This window comes from Suncus etruscus, chromosome 1 (assembly GCF_024139225.1).
Source record: "Suncus etruscus isolate mSunEtr1 chromosome 1, mSunEtr1.pri.cur, whole genome shotgun sequence".
Taxonomy (NCBI): domain Eukaryota; kingdom Metazoa; phylum Chordata; class Mammalia; order Eulipotyphla; family Soricidae; genus Suncus; species Suncus etruscus.
In genome coordinates, this window is record NC_064848.1 from 178,634,853 (window position 1) to 178,657,576 (window position 22,724).

The 22,724-nt window shown below is 39.3% G+C and overlaps 1 protein-coding gene across 1 annotated transcript in view; it reads right to left on the reverse strand.

The window, feature by feature from the left end:
• The window catches only part of TOM1L1 (target of myb1 like 1 membrane trafficking protein), a 57,390-nt gene extending 38,445 nt beyond the window's left edge, over positions 1–18,945 (reverse strand). Inside the window, exons 1-5 of the mRNA XM_049771970.1 lie at positions 18,745–18,945; positions 16,143–16,227; positions 12,985–13,063; positions 2,925–3,074; positions 2,202–2,324 (exon numbers count right to left, since the gene is read on the reverse strand). Coding sequence (XP_049627927.1) covers positions 2,202–2,324; positions 2,925–3,074; positions 12,985–13,063; positions 16,143–16,227; positions 18,745–18,802 — 495 coding nt within the window. The 5' untranslated portion in view covers positions 18,803–18,945. The remainder of the gene's footprint in view (positions 1–2,201; positions 2,325–2,924; positions 3,075–12,984; positions 13,064–16,142; positions 16,228–18,744) is intronic.
• Positions 18,946–22,724: the final 3,779 nt, after the last annotated feature.

Genomic DNA, 22,724 nt, shown 5'->3' on the forward strand with positions numbered 1-22,724 from the left:
TAATTAGTTGAATTAACATAGCAACATCAGCTCATTTCTGTCCATTCTGATGGAAAAATTACTCTTTCAAAACCCTGGGTAAAGGATAAGCCAAAATAAATCCAGTGCACAACAATAAATCCCTGCACAATATTTTGAGAAAATAGCTAAAGAAACTAATATGACCATAGAAAAGCAAGCATTCAACAAGATATGACTATAATTATTAAAAAATTACAAATAAATAAATCCCTTTTGGTTCTTAAAAATCACTGATAAATTCACATCAAATCCTTTTAAGCCACCTATGCAAGATACCACCTCTGCAAAGGAATGATTTCCATAATCAATATCATTTTCCAAGTCTTGGTAGAGGGTGGTCTAAAGCATGGAACTCTAGGTCAAAATTTCTGGGCAGTAGTGCATTGAAGATGTCATCTAAAGATCTAATAAATATGAGGATTCTAGTATAAGATAACGTATATCTAATGAGCTCCCAGATTATACCTTAAATACATATATATATATATATATATATATATATATATATATATATATATAATTTTTTTTGACTGGCAATGATCAGGGCTTACTTCTGGCTCTGTACTCAGCAATAACTCCTGGCAGAGTTCAGGAGACCATATGGGATACTGGGGATCAAATCTGCATTAGAGACATATAAGACAAGTGCCCTACCCTCTGTACTAGTGCTTAGGACCCTTAAATAATATTTCTGAGGAGTCTCTTGCCACTACCATATATGTAGTGCCTCTGAGGAAGAAGGGTATCATGAAGAGGCTGATAGACAGATTAAAGGATAGAGCAGGACTAGGAGCAGTAGAAGGGTGAGCTTTCAGGATAAAGCCTCCAGGAAGAGGCATTCATCTGAATTGTATACCTCACCATGTCTGGACTCGCTGATCTACAGGTGAGAACTTATTATTTCCACGCTACAGTAATTAGAGACGAGCTGAATTATAATCGGCTATTCAAAGTGTCACAGATAGGAATTCTTAAGAAGTATTTGCAACTCGAGAATAAATATGGGTGAACATCTAACATCTCTCCCAAGTGCAGGATACACATAATAAACATGCTTCCATACAGTGGACACCCTTGCTTATCCAGCACCTCTTTTGAAAGCAACCTTCTCTTTTGAAAATGGACCCCTCCTCTAACACCCCTGCCCCTTTGTACTCAGACACTTAAAAATATAGTTAATGATAGTTTCAAACATAGCTTGTTCCAATACCACAACCCCATCAGTGTCTGCTTTCCTCCATTAACATCCCAAGGACCAGCCCCCATTTTCCTTCCTCTTATCTCCTCCAGGGAAACTCAATGCTGTGGACTATCTCCCTAATTCTTTTTTTTTTCTTTTTGGGCTACACCCAGTGACACTCAGAGGTTACTTCTAGCTATGTGCTCAGAAATCTCTCCTGGCTCGGGGGACCATATGGGACACTGAAGATCAAACCAAGGTTCGTCCTGGATCCACTATGTGCAAGAGAAACACCCTACTGCTGTGCTATTGCTCAGGCCCCTATCTCCCTAATTCTATTGCCTTTAGATATTTCTTTTGTTCCCTTATTATTATTCTTTATAGGACACATATCCTCTACTATTTTTATTTATTTGTTTTGTTTTTTTAAACACACCTGTGCTCAAGAATTACTCATGGCTCTGCACTGAGAAATATCTCCTGGCAGTCTCAGGGGAACATATGGGATGCTGGGGATTGAACCTGGGACAGCCGCATGTAAGGCAAACACCCTCTATGCTATCACTCATATATAATTTCCATTTGAAGCTGTGATTTTCTTTTAAAATCTCAGGGGATATTCGCATGCATGAAAAACTGACTTGGACTGACTCAAGTGAAACACTTCTCTCAGGTGTCTGGTATTGGTCTGGGATAGCTAAATTATGGAGTAAAATTTAGGAAGTTATACTTCCTATGAAATGAATAAAGGCTGGTCTGTTAGAAGAGTGAATGAATCTAATAATAAGAAGCCATCAGGCTAAACTTCATTTGTTGTTCCAAAGACCCAGGTAATAATCAACATTTTATGTTTATTTTGGATATTGTCTATGAGACAATAAAACATCCTTCAAATTCACCTTTTTACTTAAGTTGAATAGAACTAGGGTTGACCCTTTTGATGGAAAAGAACTTATGGTAATATAGTATCTTAGTCTAAGTGAGTCCAAAAAATACCTACCTCTTGCCTTATTTTATTCTCATCATCTGAAGGAGGAAACTGAACACCTTTCTTAAGTAGATCAAGGTATACCTCTTTCACTTCACTTACATCCACACCTCCTGGGAAGCCCTGGGACCAATTCTGAATTCAAGAGAAGGTGCCAAAGTTAAAAAAAAAAAAACACATAAAAAACAAAATTTAATTCTGAAACTGGCATATACCTTACTCCGACAGAAAAAGCTACCTTTGAATGTCATGAACCAAATGCATATCTTTAAAAACAATCAATATAGGGTTTTTATAATTACCAAATTCTTATGCTTTAATATTCTATTAACACTATGGAAGGGATACTAAGGATTTTGGGAGGGAGACATGTACTAAATTTAATCTTCATAGCCAGATTGTAAAATAACAGCCGTAGCTAAATAAATGTAAAAACAGTCCTCTACTCCAGTACATAGTTTCCATGCTTGTGAAACAAATACACATATCACTGACTTTCCCACTTGACAAAGATTCAAATGAAAACCCAGAAAAAAGCAGGAAAAAATGTCTGCAAATTCTTCAGAAAAAGCTCACCATCCAATGCTAAGAAATGATTATTATCACATGGTATAATAACACTTTCTGGCTTGCTTTTGTGTTTGTAAAGGATCATTGAGCCAACTGGGATATATGTAATTAGATCTCTAATCTTTCGTGTATATCATCCAACTCATAAACATACCATGGACTTACCTTAATGAAACTTAAGATTCTATTCTGAATGTCTAATGGTAGGGTGTATCTGGGATTCAGCAGCTTAACTAAATTATCTTTAATGAATTCCTTCTTCACAATCAGAGACTGGAAACGTGGACCACAGTTCTGCATGCACATGTCAATAAGCTAATTAGAAAGAAAAATTAAACATTATCTCAGGAAAAACCACCCTGTACATATTTTTAAAAAACCTGCTGAGAAATAATTTTCACAACATTCTAACTAGCTAAGAAAACTCAATACCTACTATAAGATATTATAAAACCTTGGGTTTGGGGTACATGAGGAAGTACACAACATAGTTACTCCGAGGTTAAACTTCTTTGGGAGTCAGGACCCAAAAGAAGGATTGAAGCAAGATGAGGGTGAAGAGGCCAAGGATCAAATAAGAAAAACAAACAAAAAAGAAAGGAGATATTTGTCCCAGCTTTTCCTAGTACATACTTGATAGTCCAGGAATAGTCCCATTGTCCTTATCTTACTAATGACAATACCACCTTTCACTTTCAAAAATGCCCTGGTTGGTTCAGACAAATATATTATGGTCACCTAACAACTGTTGGTGATAACATGTTATAGTGTAACCAGCATTTTATCAGAAGTGGTGATAATTTAGGCCAGGCAATTTAACATCACTTTTGTTTAAAAAAAAAAAAAAAACTTTAAGTACATGAGCCAGAGTGGTGGCACAAGCAGTAGGGTACTCAAGCATCCCATCTGATCCCCCAGCCAGGAGCGATTTCTGAGAATAAAGCCAGGAGTAACCCCTGAGCATCACAGGAGTGGCCCAAAAACAAAACCAAAAAAAACCCAACTCTAAGTACAAATAAGTATGAAGCAATATAATTTCATATATGATAGTATAATACATTAATATACACATATATGTGCACATGACATGATATAATAGATATAATATATGATAGTATAATATACATAAATATGCACATAACAAAGCACATGAACTATGAGGAAGAAATTATGTACTTGGTTACAAACCTTTATGTAGGCAAATTGGGTACATTGAGCAGGTAGGACAAAGTCTGGAGCAGTAACATTCAGTTATTAAAGAAACTTTATTTTCAATGTTTCCTTTTCTGGAGGGATGGCACATCTAGCTGTGCTTGTGTTATTGTTGGCTCTGTCCTCAGGTATCACTCCTAGAGCAATTTTGGGGACCATATGGGGTGCTAGAGATCAAACCCAAGCTGACTGCATTCAAGGCAGTGTACATGCTATACTGTTGCTCTGACCCATTCATATTATCTTAAAGGTACAAAGAAGCCACTACAAAGTAGGCAGTTTTCCCCCCTTATCGTTATCTTGATCTTGAAAGACAATGTGCACAAAGGCACAAACAGGAAAGATTTTCAAACAATGCTCTACAAAGGGATCTGGATAGCCCATGTTACTGGAATAAAGGAAAGCTCTAGTAGAGATCCGCTTATATAGGTCTGATGTTAAAAGGCCTATATTAGGATGAGATTGGTTCATGGAAGATCACTTGCAACAACTTGATTACAGAAACTAGGATGATAATAAGAATTTCCATTCTTCTACATGACAGCACCTCAAATGGAAATGTATATGGGGAGAAGTGGTACTGGGTCAGAATGGAAAATAATAGGTTAATATTTATCTATTGCAAGTTTGACAGTGTTATTCAGTACTTCTACCTCCCCCCAAACCACATGGTAAAATCCTAATCCTTACTGATAGTAACTGGGAGCTCTATCACAAAATACTGTGATAGTACTCTGCAAGATCTTAAATACATGAATATATACTCCTCAGAGTGACACTAATGTCTTTAAAAATGAAACAAGTCACACATCACAAAGAACAAGAATAACAAGAGAAAGGGACTCTCATTCACTGCTGGTGGGAATGTCAACTGGCCCAGTCTTTCTGGAAAACAATATGGATATTCCTCAAAATACTAAGAATTGAGATTCCATATGATCCAGCAATACCACTCCTAGGAAATATACCTTAGAAGCTCAAAAATCACAATGCAGATAAGCCCTATGCATTCCTATGTTGATCACAGCACTATACACAATAGCCAGAGTCTAGAAACAACCCAACTGCCCAAGAATGGAAGAGTGGATAAAGAAACTGGTACATCTACACAACAGAATATGACATAGCTGTCATTAAAAATGAAGTCATAAAATTTATTTCTATATGGATGAATATGGAGTATTATGCTTAGCGAAATGAATCAGAGGGAGAGGGGTAGACATCGTATGATTGCACCTATTTGTGGGATATAAAACTAAGATAGTATGGAAATAATATCCAGATACAATGAAGACAAGGGCCAGGAGGAACAGTTCCTGGTAGGAAACTTGCACAAATAGCAGGGTAGTGCAGTTAGGATAGAGAAGAAAGCACTATGAAATGATAGTTGAAAATGATCAGTCCAGACAGGAACTAGGTATTGAAAGGTGATAAAGTGACATGCATGTTACCCCTTCACTAACAATATTGCAAAACACAGTGTCTAAAAGCAAAAAAGGAAGAGAGAGAGAGAAATAGAGTGTTTGAGACAGTGGGAGAAAGAGAAGAAAAATAACTGCCAAGAAAGAGGCAGGCAGGGGAGAGGGTAGGGGAAAGGACAGGAGGCAAACTAGGGACATTGGTGATAGGAAAAGTGCACTGTGAAGGGTGTTGTGTATTGTATGGCTGAAACTCAAGTCCTGAACTCATTTTTGTAACTAAAAAGCAAAAAACATCTGTATTATGAACATTGTAATAACAGCGTTTAAATAAATATAAAAATGTCTCAAGACTAGCTGGTATTATGTGAACAGCTTTTCCAAAATAAGCTGTTTTCATGCCAATAGTCCTGCTTTTCTTTTTAAGGTGTGGTGGGGAAAAGAGGGAAGAGGGGAATGAGAATCTTTTCTCTTCATCATGTGAAGGTGAAGGTCAAGCCTGAGAACTGACCCTCAATAGTCCAAGATTCTGACACCTTTCTTTACCTTGGACTTCAAACCTTGTCCATAGCAAAGCAATTGATGCTTATTGTGTAAGCCCCACAGTATATGGCACTATGTTTTAGCAAACCAAGATAACTCAAAAAAAATTTAAGTAGAGCTCTTAGCTCAGAGTAAACATGTACAAGTTGATCAAAAGTAAGTAATCAAGGGTACTTATGATAAGCAGAAAAAGGAATGGCTAAACTAATGGAGTTTGCCTGCTATGTAGGTCATAAAAGAGAACTCAATAAAGGTGACTGAAGGCCAGTCAACAAAACTGAATGTTTGTAACCAACCATTCCCAGGAGGATAGGATATCAAACAGGAAAGACTAATCAGTAACTGATTATTGGTTACCTTATATAGAAAATATTTATATAAAGAAACATGAGAAATCTAGTCAATAAATGAATAATCCTAGATAAGCTGATGGTGAAGAATTGCAGACAGAAAACAAATATCTAGAAGTGATGAAAAATAAAAGCATATCCCTCCTTTACACGCTCCCACCTTGGATCAGAGACTGGAGAAACCATAGATGACCAATCCTGGAAATCTGTCCTTACACCATGTTGTGTTGTGTCATTTCAATGACAATACAAAGAAGAGTGAAAATTTTAGTCTTAACAATATGACTAAGAAGGCAATTAGAACACACAAAAGTAGGGCACATACAGTAGGGGAAAAAGAATTAAAATCCAAAATACTCAGATGAATCCCTTTTTAAATAGGTTTCAATATTAATTTTATTGACAGATATTATATACCATACTTCCTCTTATTTTCATTCATTTATTTTGTTTTGGGGCCATACCTTGTGATGTCAGGGGTTATTCCTTGCTCTGCAATCAAGAATTGTTCTTGGCAGTTTCTAAAAGATCATATGAGATGCCAGTATTGAATCCAGGTCTGCAAGTGTACAAGACAAGCTCCCTACCTGCTCTGGCCTTCCTCTTATTTTTTAAATTAAATTAAAAAAATTCTGTACATCCATGTATAGAAAAATTTCATGACTTCATCTCTCCTACCACAGTTTCTTTAGTCATTCATCTGTTGAAGGGCATCTTGGTTGTTTCCAGAGTCTGGCTATTGTAAATAGTGCTGCAATGAATATAGGTGTGAGGAAGGGATTTTTGTATTGTGTTTTTGTGTTCCTAGGGTATATCCCTAGGAGTGGTATAGCTGGATCATATGGAGCTCAATTTCCAGGTTTTGGAGGAATTTCCATATTGCTTTCCATAAAGAAAAATATTTTTAAGAAAATAATTTTTTTTGTTTTGTTTTGTTTTTGGGCCACACCCGGTGACACTCAGGGGTTACTCCTGGCTATGCGCTCAGAAGTCGCTCCTGGCTTGGGGGACCATATAGGAAACCGGGGGATCGAACCGCGGTCCATCCAAGGCTAGCGCAGGCAAGGCAGGCACCTTACCTCTAGCGCCACTGCCCGGCCCCTAAGAAAATAATTTTTAAGAAAGCATTTTTGCAATAATTCTCAGAGACAAAGAGAAGAGGGCTGGAAGGTCCAGCTCACAACATAAAACTCACCACAAAAAGTGGTGAGTGCAGTTAGAGAAATAACTACACTCAGAACTATTATAACCATGTGAACAAATGAGGGAAGTGGAAAGCCTGTCTAGAGTACAGGTGGGGTGGGGTAAGGAGGAGGGAGATTTGGGACATTGGTGGTGGGAATATTGCATCAAGGAAGGGGGGGGTGTTCTTTACATGACTGAAACCCAAGCACAGTCATATTTGTAATCACGGTGTTTAAATAAAGATATTAATAAAAATAAAAAATTCTGGTGCTAGAGAGGTGGTGCTAGAGGTAAGGCGTCTACCTTACAAGCTGGGGAGACCACTCCCGATGACAACCATGCTAAGTGGTTGCTAAGTAGATGGACTGCTGTTCGATTTCCTGGCGTCTAAGCCAGGGGCGATTTTTGAGTGCATAGCCAGGAGTAACCCCTGAGCATCAAATGAGTATGGCCCAACAAACCAAAAAAAAAAAAAAATACTATCTTAGGTAATATGGTTACAATAGTATTAATGATTAAGTTTATGATAGTTACTGCATTTTATGATAAAGTTACTGCACCCAACCACCACCACCACCAAAGGGCTAAAGACTTTCCATCACTGGCCCTATATTACATGCTCAACAATGTCATTTTGCTTAATACACTAAGGTTTTGTATTTACTATTTTGGGGGAGGGGCACACCTGGAAGTATTCAGGGCTTAATCTCAGCCCTCCATCCTGGGATCACTTTTGGGTTTGCCTGGGTTTGCTTGGGGGATCATATATGAGGCAGGAGATTGAACCTGGCTCAGTGTGTGCAAGACAAATGCCTCCAGACTCAACTATCCCTTCAATCCTTATAAGTTCTTATTAGTAAAATATTGAGAGGAAAAGTGCCTCTATTTCAAAGGGAACTTAAAAGTGATGTTTCATTCAAATGGTTTTGCAGTATGAAAAGATACACAGCCATCAAGTCTCACTTACCCTAACCAATCTAATGAAAAGTGACATTCTTACTACATATTCCCAAAACCAATCTTTTTTTCTTTAGAGCTTCAAATTTTATGACAGTAGGTAATCTTCCCAGGAGGTAACCTGCATAAAATCACAAATTCAATATAAAATGCTGAAAAGTTAACATGGGTAGAACACTAGAGCATTTTCGTTGTCCCCCCACTGGAATCTAGAATGTCAGGATGCATTACTTCTCTATCATTTATTTCATTATATCCCAGTACCTCTTTAACTGCCACCCACCACCCTACTGAGAAAAAAACAAAACAAAACAAAAACATTAAAGCCTACAGTGGCAGGTAGGAGAAATTAAATATAGAGCTTTTACACATTTTGAAACTGGGTTTTGGTGCAATTTCTACATTCAAATAATCTAACTCTAAAATAAGACAACCATGAAACCATGATCCGTCAGAATAAAAAAAAAAAAAACTTAACAAAGACCAAAAGATACTAAAAAGAAGTTAAAAATGTTAAGTTTCACCAATCCCCTATTTGAACTTGACCAGGAAAAATTGTATATCTTTAACAAGTCTTAGAATAGAGAATAGTCCATCCACTCAGTGGATATACTGTCTCCCTTTGGAAGCTAATTTTGACAGTTTTAATGAAATAAATATATACACCCTTCGGCACATAGCAAGGTATTCCTAACTGGTAACTTATTCGATCATTATGTTTCATAGATAAATTCCTATCAGTAGTGAACAAGCTGATTTGCCAATTAAAGTATTCTTTTTGGAAAGGCTTTTGAAAAACTTTTGGTAATTTGTTCAGAATCACTTGTATATAATGATTATGGAAAAAATCCATTTTTACTGGGGCTAGAATTTGGACAGAATGCACATGTTCCAGTTTCCTCTCATATCCCAAAGACATGTATTTTGGATTCCCCGGCATGGGGCAGCTGTATCTAGGGGGAGATTTTACTTTGTGTTGGGCTGCTGGGAAAGGCTCTGCCCATCCTCTACTCTGAATCAGCATGCTGAAAAATGAATGTCATTATTCAAAATTAGTAAGTTATGATTCAAAATCAGAAGGGTTTGAGTCTTGCTTTGTTTAGTTTTGATTTGGTTTGATGGTTACATTCAGTGGTGCTCAGGACTCACTCCTGGCCTATGCTAATAAGGGATGACTTGTGTACGTCATTCAACCAATGAGAAACCAGATTGCGTCATATCATTATGTCTAAACTCAGTTTTGTGTACTTGTCTATGAGATAATGTGAGAACTGATCACAGTTCTACTTCTCACTGTTATTAATAAACCAAACCCAGAAAACCAGGTTTAGGGACCATTAGAGTCAAAGATCACACCAAGATATGAGCTCATTATCCCAGAAATAAAGGATACAATGAAGTCCAAAGCACATTTGAAATTTTGAAAATCCCTATAAACTCACCATCTCAGTGGTGCTCCACGAATTCCTAGAAACCTGTTTATCAACTTTCTGGAATGGAGCAGAGCCTGGCTGAGATTTAGCCCATGAACTCATTCAAGACTAAGCTTGCTGCAGAGAAACATGGTAATAAAATACTGACTATGGCTTCTCAACAGGACTGTTCTACTGACCAAGGACGGTAGAAAATCACACAATGATTCCACCAAAGCTTGAATCCAGTCTAATGAGACATTGGAGGATCCCAAATGAAAGATAATTCAAAGAACATGCTGGTCATTTCTCTTCCCTTAAAGGTAGTAAGAGAGAAATGCCAATAACAGGGAATCATTTAGTAACTGTAAAGAAGACATAACTATATAACTTTGACAGACTTTGGAATATTCTTGCTAAATATCTCCTTGTCTGGTTTGAGTTAATATTAAAATCAATCTGGCATCTTAAATACTCATCTGCAAAACTCAGGAGGCCTGGGGAGACCACTCCCGATGACAACCATGCTAAGTGGCTTAATGCCTAGGCACAGATATGCTGCAGGCCACCCACTGTTACTCCAGTGATGCTATGGGGACATGTGGTGCTGGGGATCAAATTCAAATTGTATGGCCTTAAAAATATATATGGTCTGGGCCCGGAGAGATAGCACAGTGGCGTTTGCCTTGCAAGCAGCCGATCCAGGACCAAAGGTGGTTGGTTCAAATCCCGGTGTCCCATATGGTCCCCTGTGCCTGCCAGGAGCTATTTCTGAGCAGACAGCCAGGAGTAGCCCCTGAGCACCGCTGGGTGTGGCCCAAAAACCAATATATATATAGTCTTTAGGCAATCTTTCTGGAACTTATAAACCTATTGCCCATTCTAGGGGATTATCTTCCAGCCCACAACTTATGACTCTCCCCTTTATTTTAACTAAGTGTTTAGGTTTTTTTGTTCTGCTAAAGCAGAAGATGTACAATTACCTGGGGTGAACAAGTAATGGGAATAAACAGCTGGATGATAGCAAGGTTTTAGAGGTCAAAATATTTGAAGGGAAGGAAGAGAATGAATCTAGAGAGCAGAGTGAGAAAGGGTGACAATACCCTAAAATACCTCTGGTTCTATGAGAGACAGTCAAGCTCATTGCCTATGGTAGTGGAGGAGGGAAGAGGGACTGGAACAACCACCAAAATGACAAAGAGGCTAAGAGTACTAGAGAAAGAGGGAAATCCATAGAGTAAAACACTCTAAGAAGAACTAATAATTATCTGAGTGAAATATAGGAGAACTAGGTTAATCTTCTGTTCTTACCTTCCTTACTACCACTGCTGTATGCTAGCTAACCCTCAATAGTCTTAAGATGTCCCAAGTCTACTTCATTCCACAACTCTCTATCTTTTTACCTCAATTCTACACTGTTTTCTGATAGCTTTTAAGTCTTTATGGGTACTAGAAGAATAGGTAGGTGCGGGGAGGCATTTTATCATTCAGCCTATAGTCAATCACATCAACCATGGGTCCTGCAACATGCATGAAGTTGAAGATTCAAATAAAAAACAGGGGCCTGAGTGGTGGCTCAAGAGGTAGGGTAGGGCAGGGCGTTTGCTTTGCACACAGCTAACCTAGGACAGACCTCAGTTCAATTCCTGTGTCCCATATGGTCCCCCAAGCCAGGAGAAATTTCTGAGCGCATAGTCAGGAGTAATCCCTGAGTGTCATGGTGTGGCCCCCCAAAACAAAACAAAAACAAAAACAAAAATAAAACAGTAGTTGGACATTTCAAGAAGCTTGATTTGCTCTGATACCAGGATAAGGCTGCCATCTTCCCTATGTTACTTAGATCTTATGTGAAGATGAAGGAAATCAGTTAACCTCAGACCCAGTTTTTGCCTCCATAAATGGAGCTAATAACATAATCACTTCACAGGGTTTTTGAAAGCATCACTCAGGAACCAGGCAAAGGTTTATTTCCATCATTGATCCACTACCATATTTATTGTTTTGCCTGACTTCTGAGTTTCCTCCACATGAAGTCCTGAGAACAACGGAACAATCGAAAAAAAAATGTGCAAACACCTCTATAATACATTCAGAGACCAACTGGAAGGATTTCTTCAATGATTTACTCAAAACCATTTAAGTAATTTCTTCCCATTCAGCACTTCTTCAAATAAAATAATTTTTCTCCCCTGTGAAATCAGAACATAGGAGTTGTGGTTTCATCAGCCCAAAGCTTCTCTGGCTCTGCCAAAGCCTTTAAGCAGTGGGATAGGTGGGATGGTGGCTGTGAGTTCCATAACCATAACCCAGCATGGGCTTGGGTCTGAGGAGAGAAACAAAGGCATGCAAAAGAAAGTCGAAAGTCAAGCACTCTCATGAAACAGGCAAGGCTTGCAGAGCACTGAAAGGAAAAGAATAACTCACCAAGATGACTGGCAAGGTCCTATGGCCAAGGATTGGGGGACATAGAAACAGATGACATAACTCACACAGGACAAATGCTTCAATCAAAGAACATTCTCCAAATTATACCAACCAATTCAACTTGGTTAAAAATGTCATTAAGTTAGTTACAAATCCCTCAGAATTCCACCCAGCTATTCAAATGCAGCAGTGAGCTACATCTTATCAAGGACAAATCTTATTAAGACTTCCATTCTCACACACAAACTTGACCAGTTCAGTAACCATTAGTTTTTAAACAATAGTTTCTATTCTCTTACCAGGAAAAATAGTATTTACTTTTTTTTTACATAACAAATTTATTACCACAAAATAAATACTATTAAAATCAAGTAAACACTCAAACTTTCCAAGTCTCAGTGAAATGTCATTCATTAAAAAAAGTTTCGACTTTAAAAACAAATTTTTAGCTAAACTGTTCTCAGAATATACATACCCATAAATAAACATTTTTAAAACCAGAACTAAAAAAACTATAGTTTGGGAAATTGTAGGTCTTTTTTTTTTTCCTGGTGTTTGGGCCACCCTTGGCAATGCTCAGGGGTTACCCCTGGCTCTGAAGTAAGGAATAACTCCTGCTGGTGCCACAGAACAAACATGGGTTTGTTGTGTGCAAAGGTATGCTATTCACTGTACTGTCAACTATGGCCCAAATCTAGATCTTATATATTATTAAAGTACTTACTGACAATGTCAGTTGGATTTCTTTATGATTATAATTTTTGGAAATTCTTTTCTTCAAAGCTTTTACTGCATCTTTTGGCCTAGGGAAATAAAGATATCATAAGCTTAAGCACTGTTGAACACAATTTCTGAAAAGCAGAATACATTATGAGCAAGGAATGGGCAAAGGAGAAATCAAGGTCCTTGTTCTGCTATGTGACCTGGGTAGATCACTTCTTACACCTGTCTCATCATATCTCTGAGGTAGATAATATCACTGGGTTCCTTGAAAGAATTAAATATTTACATAACTATGTGAGTATTACTTAAAGGAAGAAATATGTTCACACCTACCTCCCTCTATCAATACATAACAGATTATAAGCAATGTATTTTACAAAAATAATGGTAACCCATTTTATTCAAAATTATTAGTTTCACAAACTGTGAACAAAGAAATGTAGGGTAAATTATAGTAGGTAAGCTTCTGACATATTACAAATTTATTTTAAAAGGTTGACTAAATCAAGAGTTAAAATTTACTGTAGAGAATGTCAACAAAAAGGTACAGACTTCCAGTTACTTATCATAAGAAATTATTTGCAATTATATCAGGCAATTAATGTTTACTTAGTATGGATATAATTTCCCAATACATGTATATATACATGTTTTATATATATTATCTTCCCCCAAAGACAGCCTACTGAAAAGACATAAATTCTTTCTTACATATTACCTTCCAAATGTTAGTTATATTGCATCCATAGAATATTTATTATATAAAGTTCTGTTTATGTAGGTATTAGAACTATATGCACTCTAATTCTAGAAATATACTACCTACAACATTGATTATTGCTATATAAAATCTTGGTTTAGATGCCTGAAAACGTTAATGAGAACAACAATACTGTTTTAAAAGAAAAATATTATGTTATTTCTTGTATAGTCAAAGAAAGAAATGTCAATGAAGAAAAGTATCACAGAGGAAAACAAGTCTAAGAAACAATATTACAGGGAAAATACTGTAAAACTAAAGATACTAACCAGAAGGATTTCTAATTCCTATTAATTTATGAGAAAGTATATTTTCATCACATTGAGTAAATATCTTGTACTATCCTGTCACTTATTAGTTTAATAAATATAAGAAAATGAACAACACTGTTATTTTGGGCTTTTGTTGTTGTTGTTGTTGTTGTTTTTTGGGCCACACCTGACGGCGCTCAGGGGTTACTCCTGGCTCTGCACTCAGAAATCGCTTCTGGCAGGCTGGGGCACCATATGGGATTAGAAACACCATCAAACCTGGATTGTCTGCCTGCAAGGCAATCGCCCTACCACTGTGCTATCTCTCCAGCCCAGTGCTGTATTTCTTAATTCAGACTAGATCACAACTTAGTGGGCTAAAGGAGTATTTTTGAAAAGTTTTATTATCTAAATTTTAAAACTGCAACATAAGATACAGTATTTTAAAAGTGTAACATAAGATATACCATATACATATCTGGAGCCTATAGTTGACCCCATGACAGTATGCTTTAAGGGTGAAGAAACCCTGTATCTTTTAGAAAAGGAAATTTCTGGAAAAGTTTCACCGGGACATGGAGAATGACTCAGGGGTTGGGCAGCCTGGTATGCCTGGAGCCCAGAGTCAGTCTTATGCCAGAAAACTTCAGGGGTGAGGCCTTCTTGTAAATAGGCCAAAGCTTTTTTTCCATTTTCCCCATATTTTGCTGGGCCTATGCAAACAATGGCGATTGCCACTTTCTCATTGTTACTACTGTATATTTTAACACTTATCATTTAAGAAAGAAAGAAACAAAAACAGCTTACTAAACTTAAAATAACTGTAGTAAAATGCCTGTTTCAAATACAGGCAGGGGATGGGAAGGAGGGAGGGGGGCATTGGTGGTGGGAATGTTGCACTGGTGAAGGGGGGTGTTCTGTTTATGACTGAAATCCAACTACAGTCATGTTCGTAATTATGGTGCTTAAATAATTTATATTAAAAAACAGAAAAGGGAATTTCCTCTCTAATTTTTCCAATACTTAACTATGCCTATGCAAAAACAAACAAACAAACAAACAAAACCCTTGCCATACCATCTCCCCTTCCTTCTTTTATTTTTGTTGTTTGTTGTTGTTGTGGTTTAGTTTTGTTTGGGTTTTTCTTTCTCTATCTCTCTTCTTTTAAATTCATATTTATAGCTTCTAGACAGGGATTCCTCCACACCTTTTTTTAACAGAACCATAGAAAATGAATCATCTTGTTCAACCTCATATGTTGAAGAAAAAGAGGAAAGAAGAAGAAAAACAGTGGATGGTATCAGGGGCAAGCAGTCTCCCAAACATTGAGTGGAAATAAAAAAATAATTAGACCTAAATACCCAACCCAAAGTTAATGACAATAGAATCAAGAGACCCAAACTACAACAAGCTATACACAAAAGGGACCTGTTACACTAGCAGTCCAGGGGGCTAAGGATGGATGGATGGATGGGATGCATGCTGAGAACAGGGGTGAATGGAGGTCAACACTGTGGTGGGAATTGCCCTGATGTATTATTGTCACTGTACCTTAAATATAACTGTGATAGACTTGTAATTCACATTGATCTCAATAAAAGTATATAAAAAAGATATGCCATTTAAAAATATGGCAGGAACATGACAAGATAGCATTTGAATAAAAAATAAAATGTGGTCTTGTGATAGGGAGACAGAAAAAAAATGCTATATTTTTTTCCTGGTCAATACTGATAATAACCCAGAAACAGATCACTATCAGGAATTTAGGGTTTTTTTTAATATTTTTATATTTCTTAAAAATAAAATATTACCAATTAGGACTAGATGAATCCTTAAAAAGAAGTTGCTTGAAAAAAAACTTCAAAGAATTTGGAGGTCAGAGTCATAATTTGAAGCAATGAAGAAAAAAACAGAAAAAATAAAGAAAGGACTGTGAGATCTACATGCTGAAACAAGCCAATACTTCAACTTGAAATACTCTAATATTTCAACCTGACATCTTTTAAAAGACAATGAGTACATAATGGATGATTAAAAAAAAATACTCAACAAGAAAACCAGGGAGAGGACAATGCTTGGTAGTTTTTATTCTTCTTTTCAGTGGCAAATGCATGACACTTGCCCTTTTCCCACTTTGGTACTCACCCATCACCAGTAGTATTAATTATATCACAGATGTGCATGAACTGGCCCCAATCTTCAGTCTGAACGCCAGCAAATGTAGCCTTTTCTGCAAAGGAAAAGCTGTCTGAGCACAGTAAAACTGAAAACAAAAACAAAAACTAAGCCTGGTTTTCCTGAAGTAATCTGTCTAGGGTTCACTGGGAAATTACAATTAAGTTTATAGGGCGCCGTGCGTTTTTCTTTTCTGAAAAACAACCAGTAATTCAGAAACCAATCAGAACTCACACTGAGAATGCTGCTAGTGCAACAGAAATGAGTTACCTATTAATAAAAGCTGTGGGCACAATGCCTGGCTGCAGGGCCAAGCCAGACTGGGTAAATCTCCGTTTGCCTGCCAACCTTTCAGAGGGCAGATAACTTACTGAAACAAACCAAGTCAAGTAGTTTATCTTATGTAATTTCACTTAACCTACTATAAGAAATGACGGACAGAAATTCAGAGAAATGAAGGAAATCGTCCAAAGCTAATAACTGCTACCAGGTACAACCAGTATTCAATATCTGCGTTGTCTGACCCCAGATTTTTTTTCTAACTTATTGGTATTCTTCTTGAGAAAAAAAAAATCACAAGTACGGAAATTTTTTTCTCTCAAAATAAACAGCTGTCACCCTCAAGAATAATCCACTCTTCGAGACTGAGTTAAATGTGTTTCCTATAAGAGCTCTCTGGCTATGAAAACTTATGGTTTTAGGGGGAGTTAAGAGAACAAGATTAAAAAGCTTTGGCAGTGAAGAGAGGAAAAGAATAATAATGGGGCTGGGAGAACCCCCAAAGCTAGCCTGCTTCCCAACCCCTAGGAATTTGAATCTGGCATGTCAATGAACAAAGCTGACTAACCTTGTATGGGTTTGGCACATAATTACTTCCTCCCTCCTAGATTCCTAGGAAACTCTTATTCAGCCTTCAAAAACCATGGCAGAGTGTCAGGAAGATAGTTCAAAGAGAGCAGAAGGTCCAGGTTTGCTTCCCAGAAGCCAGTGATCATAGGAGTATGACTGGGAGTTGGCCCCAAACCAAACTTACAAAGGCAGTGTGTGGTGCAAATAAATGTCTCACTTTTCATAATTTTAGGTGTTTTTTGTTTGTTTGTTTGTTTGTTTTGGTTTTTTGGGGGCCACACCCGGCGTTGTTCAGGAGTTACTCCTGGCTGTCTGCTCAGAAATAGCTCCTGGCAGGCATGGGGGACCATATGGGACACCGGGATTCGAACCAACCACCTTTGGTCCTGGATAGGCTGCTTGCAAGGCAAACGCCGCTGTGCTATCTCTCCGGGCCCAATTTTAGGTGTTTAATATTTTGTTGTATTGCAAAGGTAATACAAAATTGTATGTTTTTCTCTACTACAAATTTGTGAGTTTTTTTTTTTTTTTTTTTTTTTTTTTTTTTGGTTTTTGGGCCACACCCGGTAACGCTCAGGGGTTACTCCTGAGTTTTTTTTTTTTTTTTTAAGGTTAACATCACCTTTGTCTTGTACCTTTGAACCAGTTAAATGTTTCAAGATTTAACCCATTTTAAGAAAATGCAATCTGAATCCACTTCAGCTCCGGGCTCATTTAAAAGACCCTCTATTGACAAAGCTATCAGTAGATTCCAATGTCTTTCCAATAGGATAGATATAAATCTGATCATTTTATAGATAACCTGCGAACTAAGGCTTGTGTCAAGTGATGACTTTCAGGCCACACAAGCAATGAATTGAGCTGCAGCCCAAACTTTCCAAATCTGCGTCTCGGTCTATAATTACCAGGTTCCCACGATTTCCTCACCCCACTAAGTTCCCAGCAGACATTATCAGGCATCTCCTAGCATCATTATACTCCTGCCACACCCGATTCCCAAGGGAAGAAAACAGAGAAAGAAAATGGGGAGCTGGGACTGGTAGGACAGACAGTGCAGTCAATGACATCTGTGTGGATAAACAGCCAGAAGCGAGTGAGATGCGTGGGGGCCAGGAACCTTGGTAGTTCCTCCCTTAGGGCTGTAAGCAGCTTCTGGTGACCCCCCAAATATCCCACAGCTCTCCCAGTCCTTGCACTCCCAACACTGTACATTTCCATTCCTTTTGTTTACTGCAGAAAAAAAAGTAACAGGTTGCAAGGGCTCTGCGCCAAAGAAAACTGGTTTGGCCTGAGCCCAGCCTATCAGGGTGATCACACCACTCAACCTCCCAGCCCTTATCTTTCCCCTTCAAAATGAACCGAGCGCCCAGAAGTGCAAGCGCTTTACGAAGAGCCAGCCCAGGACTTGGGGCGTCTCTAAAGGGAAACGCCCCAACACGCCCTACCACGCCCTCTGCAAGGCCACCTGTTGGGATCCCCTCTCCAAGAGGAGACCTTTTGCTAAAATAAAGGGGGAGGGTGTCTCTAAAAAAGGGGCAGCCAAGAAAGGGTTCAAACCCGCTTCTTGAAAGCTGGGGGGAAAAGACGGGGGCTGGGAAAGCTGCGGAAAGTGGGGGGAAGGTTTTGCTCCAACTTGACTCCAACTCCGTCTCTCGCGGATCAGAAGAAGGGGCGCTGGCTGGGTCCCTCGGATCCCCGCAGCCCGCCCACCGCACCTCCTTACCGATGAGCTGGCCCACCGAGGTGGCATAAGGGTCCCGGTGGCTCTTCCCAAACGCCATCGTGGCCCCCGGTGAACCGGGCCCAGGAAGTCTGCCGGCACCCGCAGCGCGCACGGCTCGGGGCTCCACCCGCACGCTCGCTGGATCGCTCGCTCGCTGGCTCGCTCGCTCGGGGCCCTTGGCTCCTCCTCTTCTCCCGAGCCTTCCCGGGGCCGAGCGGAGGCGGTACGTCCTACCCCGCCGCCGCGGGGCGCCCGGCAACCGAGCGATGGGGGCGTCGGGGCGGGGACTCCGGGGCGCCCGAGGCACCTGCAGCGCGCCACGCGCCTCCGCACTCCGCTAGGTTCCTAGGAGGTTAGGAATCCCGGAGGACTTCTCGCCCTCCCCGACCCAGTGGTTTGGGGGCCTCGCCTTAAAGACGTCGACCCAGTGGTTTGGGGGCCACTGCAGGACTTAGAGACCCTCGCCTTAAAGACGTCGACTTCTTAGGTCCGGGTGTGACATTTGCAAGATATTTAAAAGCCAAATGATTGCACTCGAAATCGTTCCCCTGCACCATGCTCTCGCCCCCAGTGATCCGGAGGAAGGGAGACAAGACTAGTGGCCCTGGCAAGCTCCTGGGGGGGATGGAGACTACTTTGACTTCGGGTTTAGGGGCCTCCTGGGAGCTGGCGCCCTTAGAGTACGTCCCTGTTTCCCCGAGAGACACCCTCCTTCCCCCTCATCTCTCACCCTGGCTCTGCCTTGCAAACACTCGTTCCTGGTTCTCCCTCCTGGGAGCTGTGTTTTTTTCCACCCATGCAAGGAGAATATAGGCTTTCCTTTGGTGCTGGCAGGAAGGACGTTTCGCCTCAGGGCTCTTTGGAAGGTAAATCCGAGCTGGAGCAAGTCTACCTCTTTCCAAGAGCGCTTTCAGAGGCAGAATCTATTTCCTTTCCTCGTGCATTTGATTAACATTTGATTAGCTAGGCTTAACAGCCACTGATCAAGGCCGGAGTTTGCAAAGTCACCAGGTAATGCCAGTTAGCCTTTCTGAGGGCCACCTGGTGTCTCAGCATCTGTTCCTGGGCAGTCAGCTGGTTGCTGGTGTGGCCCTGGAAACGGTGAGGAGAGAGATAAAAGGGGTCTACTGATTTATATCCTTGACTTTAAGTATTTTTAGATAAAAACCAAAACCCAGGTCAAAGGATTCCCTGCCCCCCCCATTGTTATTTCTATGTTTTCTAGAAACTAATGCTAGAATTCTAAAATTCTAGAACAAAGCACTTTGTGTTGTGATGGCTTTTGTCTTTCAGAGGATCTAGGCCTACCTGTAACTAAGTGTGTTCATCTGTTTACCCAGCAGGAGTAACTAGTTCAGATTGGGCCATTCACCAAAGTCCTTAGTCACCATTACATTCCGTGCTGTCTTAGTAAAAACTTCTGAAACTTGACCTCTTTGGTAGATTGCAGCTAGATATTTTGCTTTCTTGTACAGTCACAAGACTTTGAAATGAAAATCCATTTTAGCTTAGGCAGTTAAGTAGCTTTCCATCAGGGAATGAGGAAAAAACTGTTCAGGCAATTTTAGGGGTGTGAGTGGGGGATCCACATATGGCGATGCTCAGGGCTTACTCCTGACTTTGGTGGTATATTTAAACACCTTGATTACAAATATGATTGTAGTTGGGTTTCAGTCATGTAAAGAACACTTCCCTTCACCAGTGTCAGATTTTTAACACAGTCCCTCTTTCTTCTCTTCCTCCTATACTTTTTTTCTTCGTCCTGCTCTTTCTTTTTCCTCTTCCTCTTCTTTCTATTCCTTCTTTTCCTTTTCTTCTTCCTCTTGTTTCTCCTCCCCTCTCCTCCTTTTCATCTCGCCTTTCCCTTTTCTTCTTCCCCCTCCTCTTCCTCCTGCCCCCCCTTCTTTGAGGCACTCTCAGATGCTCAGGGGCTACTCCTGGTTCTGCACTCAGGAATTACTTTTACTGGTGTTTGCAGGGCCATATGGAATGTTAGGGATCGAACCTGTGCCAGCTTAATACAAGGCAAGCATCTTACCTACTGTACTTAATATCACTCGAGCCCCAAGTTCTGCTACATATGTGAGAGAATGTTTTCATTTTTATTTCCCCAAATTTAAGGATTAAAGCACAGAATAGAATTCATGGCACCAGAGAGCGTGTTCAGATGTTATAATTAGACAAACAAAACCCAGTTAATGAGAATTGCCTGCTCAGCTCTTTAAGATACATTTTTGACTTCTATGTGCCTGGGAAAGTGTTGTGGCTGTCACCTTGTCTCTCTGTGCTTTGCTTCTATTGGAATAAAATTAATTCAGTCAAGGTTAACATGGCCTGGGAGCAGAATCCAATAAGATTCACAGCAGGTGGAAGATCTGAGAATGGACAAAATCCCAGAAAGAAGTGAGAGTAAAATTTCAGAGTACTAGGAGCAAAATAACCTTACCACAGTTCCAATTCTAAGAACACTTACTAAAAAGGTTTATTTGAGTATTAGGTGAAAGGAAAGGAAATGGTTTTATTTAAAAGGCTAATTTAAGGGCCTGGAAAAGGGATATTAAAATGTCTTCATAGATCTGGAAAAAGGTAGCAGCAGTTGACTCATTTTTATAAATAAGCAATGTGAGGGGCCGGAGAAATAGCATGGAGCTAAGGTGTTTGCCTTTCATGCAGAAGGACAGTGGTTCGAATCCTGGCATCCCATATGGTCCCCTTTGCCTGCCAGGGGCGATTTCTGAGCATAGAACCAGGAGTAAACCCTGAGTGCTGCTGGGTGTGACCCAAAAACCAAAATACAAACAAACAAAAATAATAATAAACAATGTGAGGTTAAGAAAGAAAAAGCTAGGACAAGAAAGCTGGCTCAAAAGGGTTGAAGCACATGCTTTGCACGTAGGAGTGCTGGGCTCAATCCCTGGCCCTGTGTTCCTGTGAGCACAGCCAGGAGATATACCCATGCAATGAGCCAGAACAAGTACCCCCAGCCTACCTCCCAGCACTACCACATGCGAATCAGAAATTAAAACTAATAAATGGTTTGGTTAGAGCTTAAATCATAGCTGTCTAATTAAAAAAATGCATTTACCACTAGGTGAATTTGCTCTTTGAGTCACCAGAGATCACTTGAAAAAATTGAGAATAGGGATAGTAATATATTGTGTTAATACAAAATCCCAACTTCCTCCTGTACTTGTTTAAGAATGTCAATATTTTCTGAATCAGAACTACTTTCTAGATATATTCTAAAATACTTTATATTCATAACTCATGTGATCCCATAATATATGAAACCAGTGCCATTATTCACCCATTTTATTTATATTTTTCCCCAAAATAAAACATTTTTTGTACATTCTCCTTGCAATTAAACTGTCTGATCCAAAAACTGATTGTAACCTTTAAGTTTTACTACCTGTCAAGGGCAGAACCCTGAATAATAGGAAACCTGGATTGGTTTCCACTTTTTAAAAGTGGGTTCTAGGAAATGAATGAATGAATAAATGATGCCTGGAGAATAAAGGACTGAACTTGTCAAGTGGATGTGCCTGAAAAATTAACTTGTCCTCCATTAGACTTTAAAGCAGTTGATTCCTCTTATTTGAATATCTTAGCTTTTTTGCAGGGTTGGGGATAGTCAGATCTGGACATGTCACATATGCTTTCTCCCTATTATCTTATAGGTAAGAACATGTGACAATCAGAGAAAAAAAGCCTCTGTCCCAAGACTCCCTAGCTTTAAGCATGGAAACATCAACCAGTATAAGCCTGGCATATTTTACTATAAGGCTTTTCCTCTGTAGGTTCATACCTAGAGATTCTTTGCAACCATCCCCACAATATTCTCTGGTACCCATACTTTTTCCTTCACTTTTACCATGAATTCAGCTCAAACACCACACATTCTCTTCCCTCCTTTCCAAGGATCCAAAGATTGTTCTATTTCAATGGATTGTTGCTAAATTCAAAGTTCCAAGAGGCCA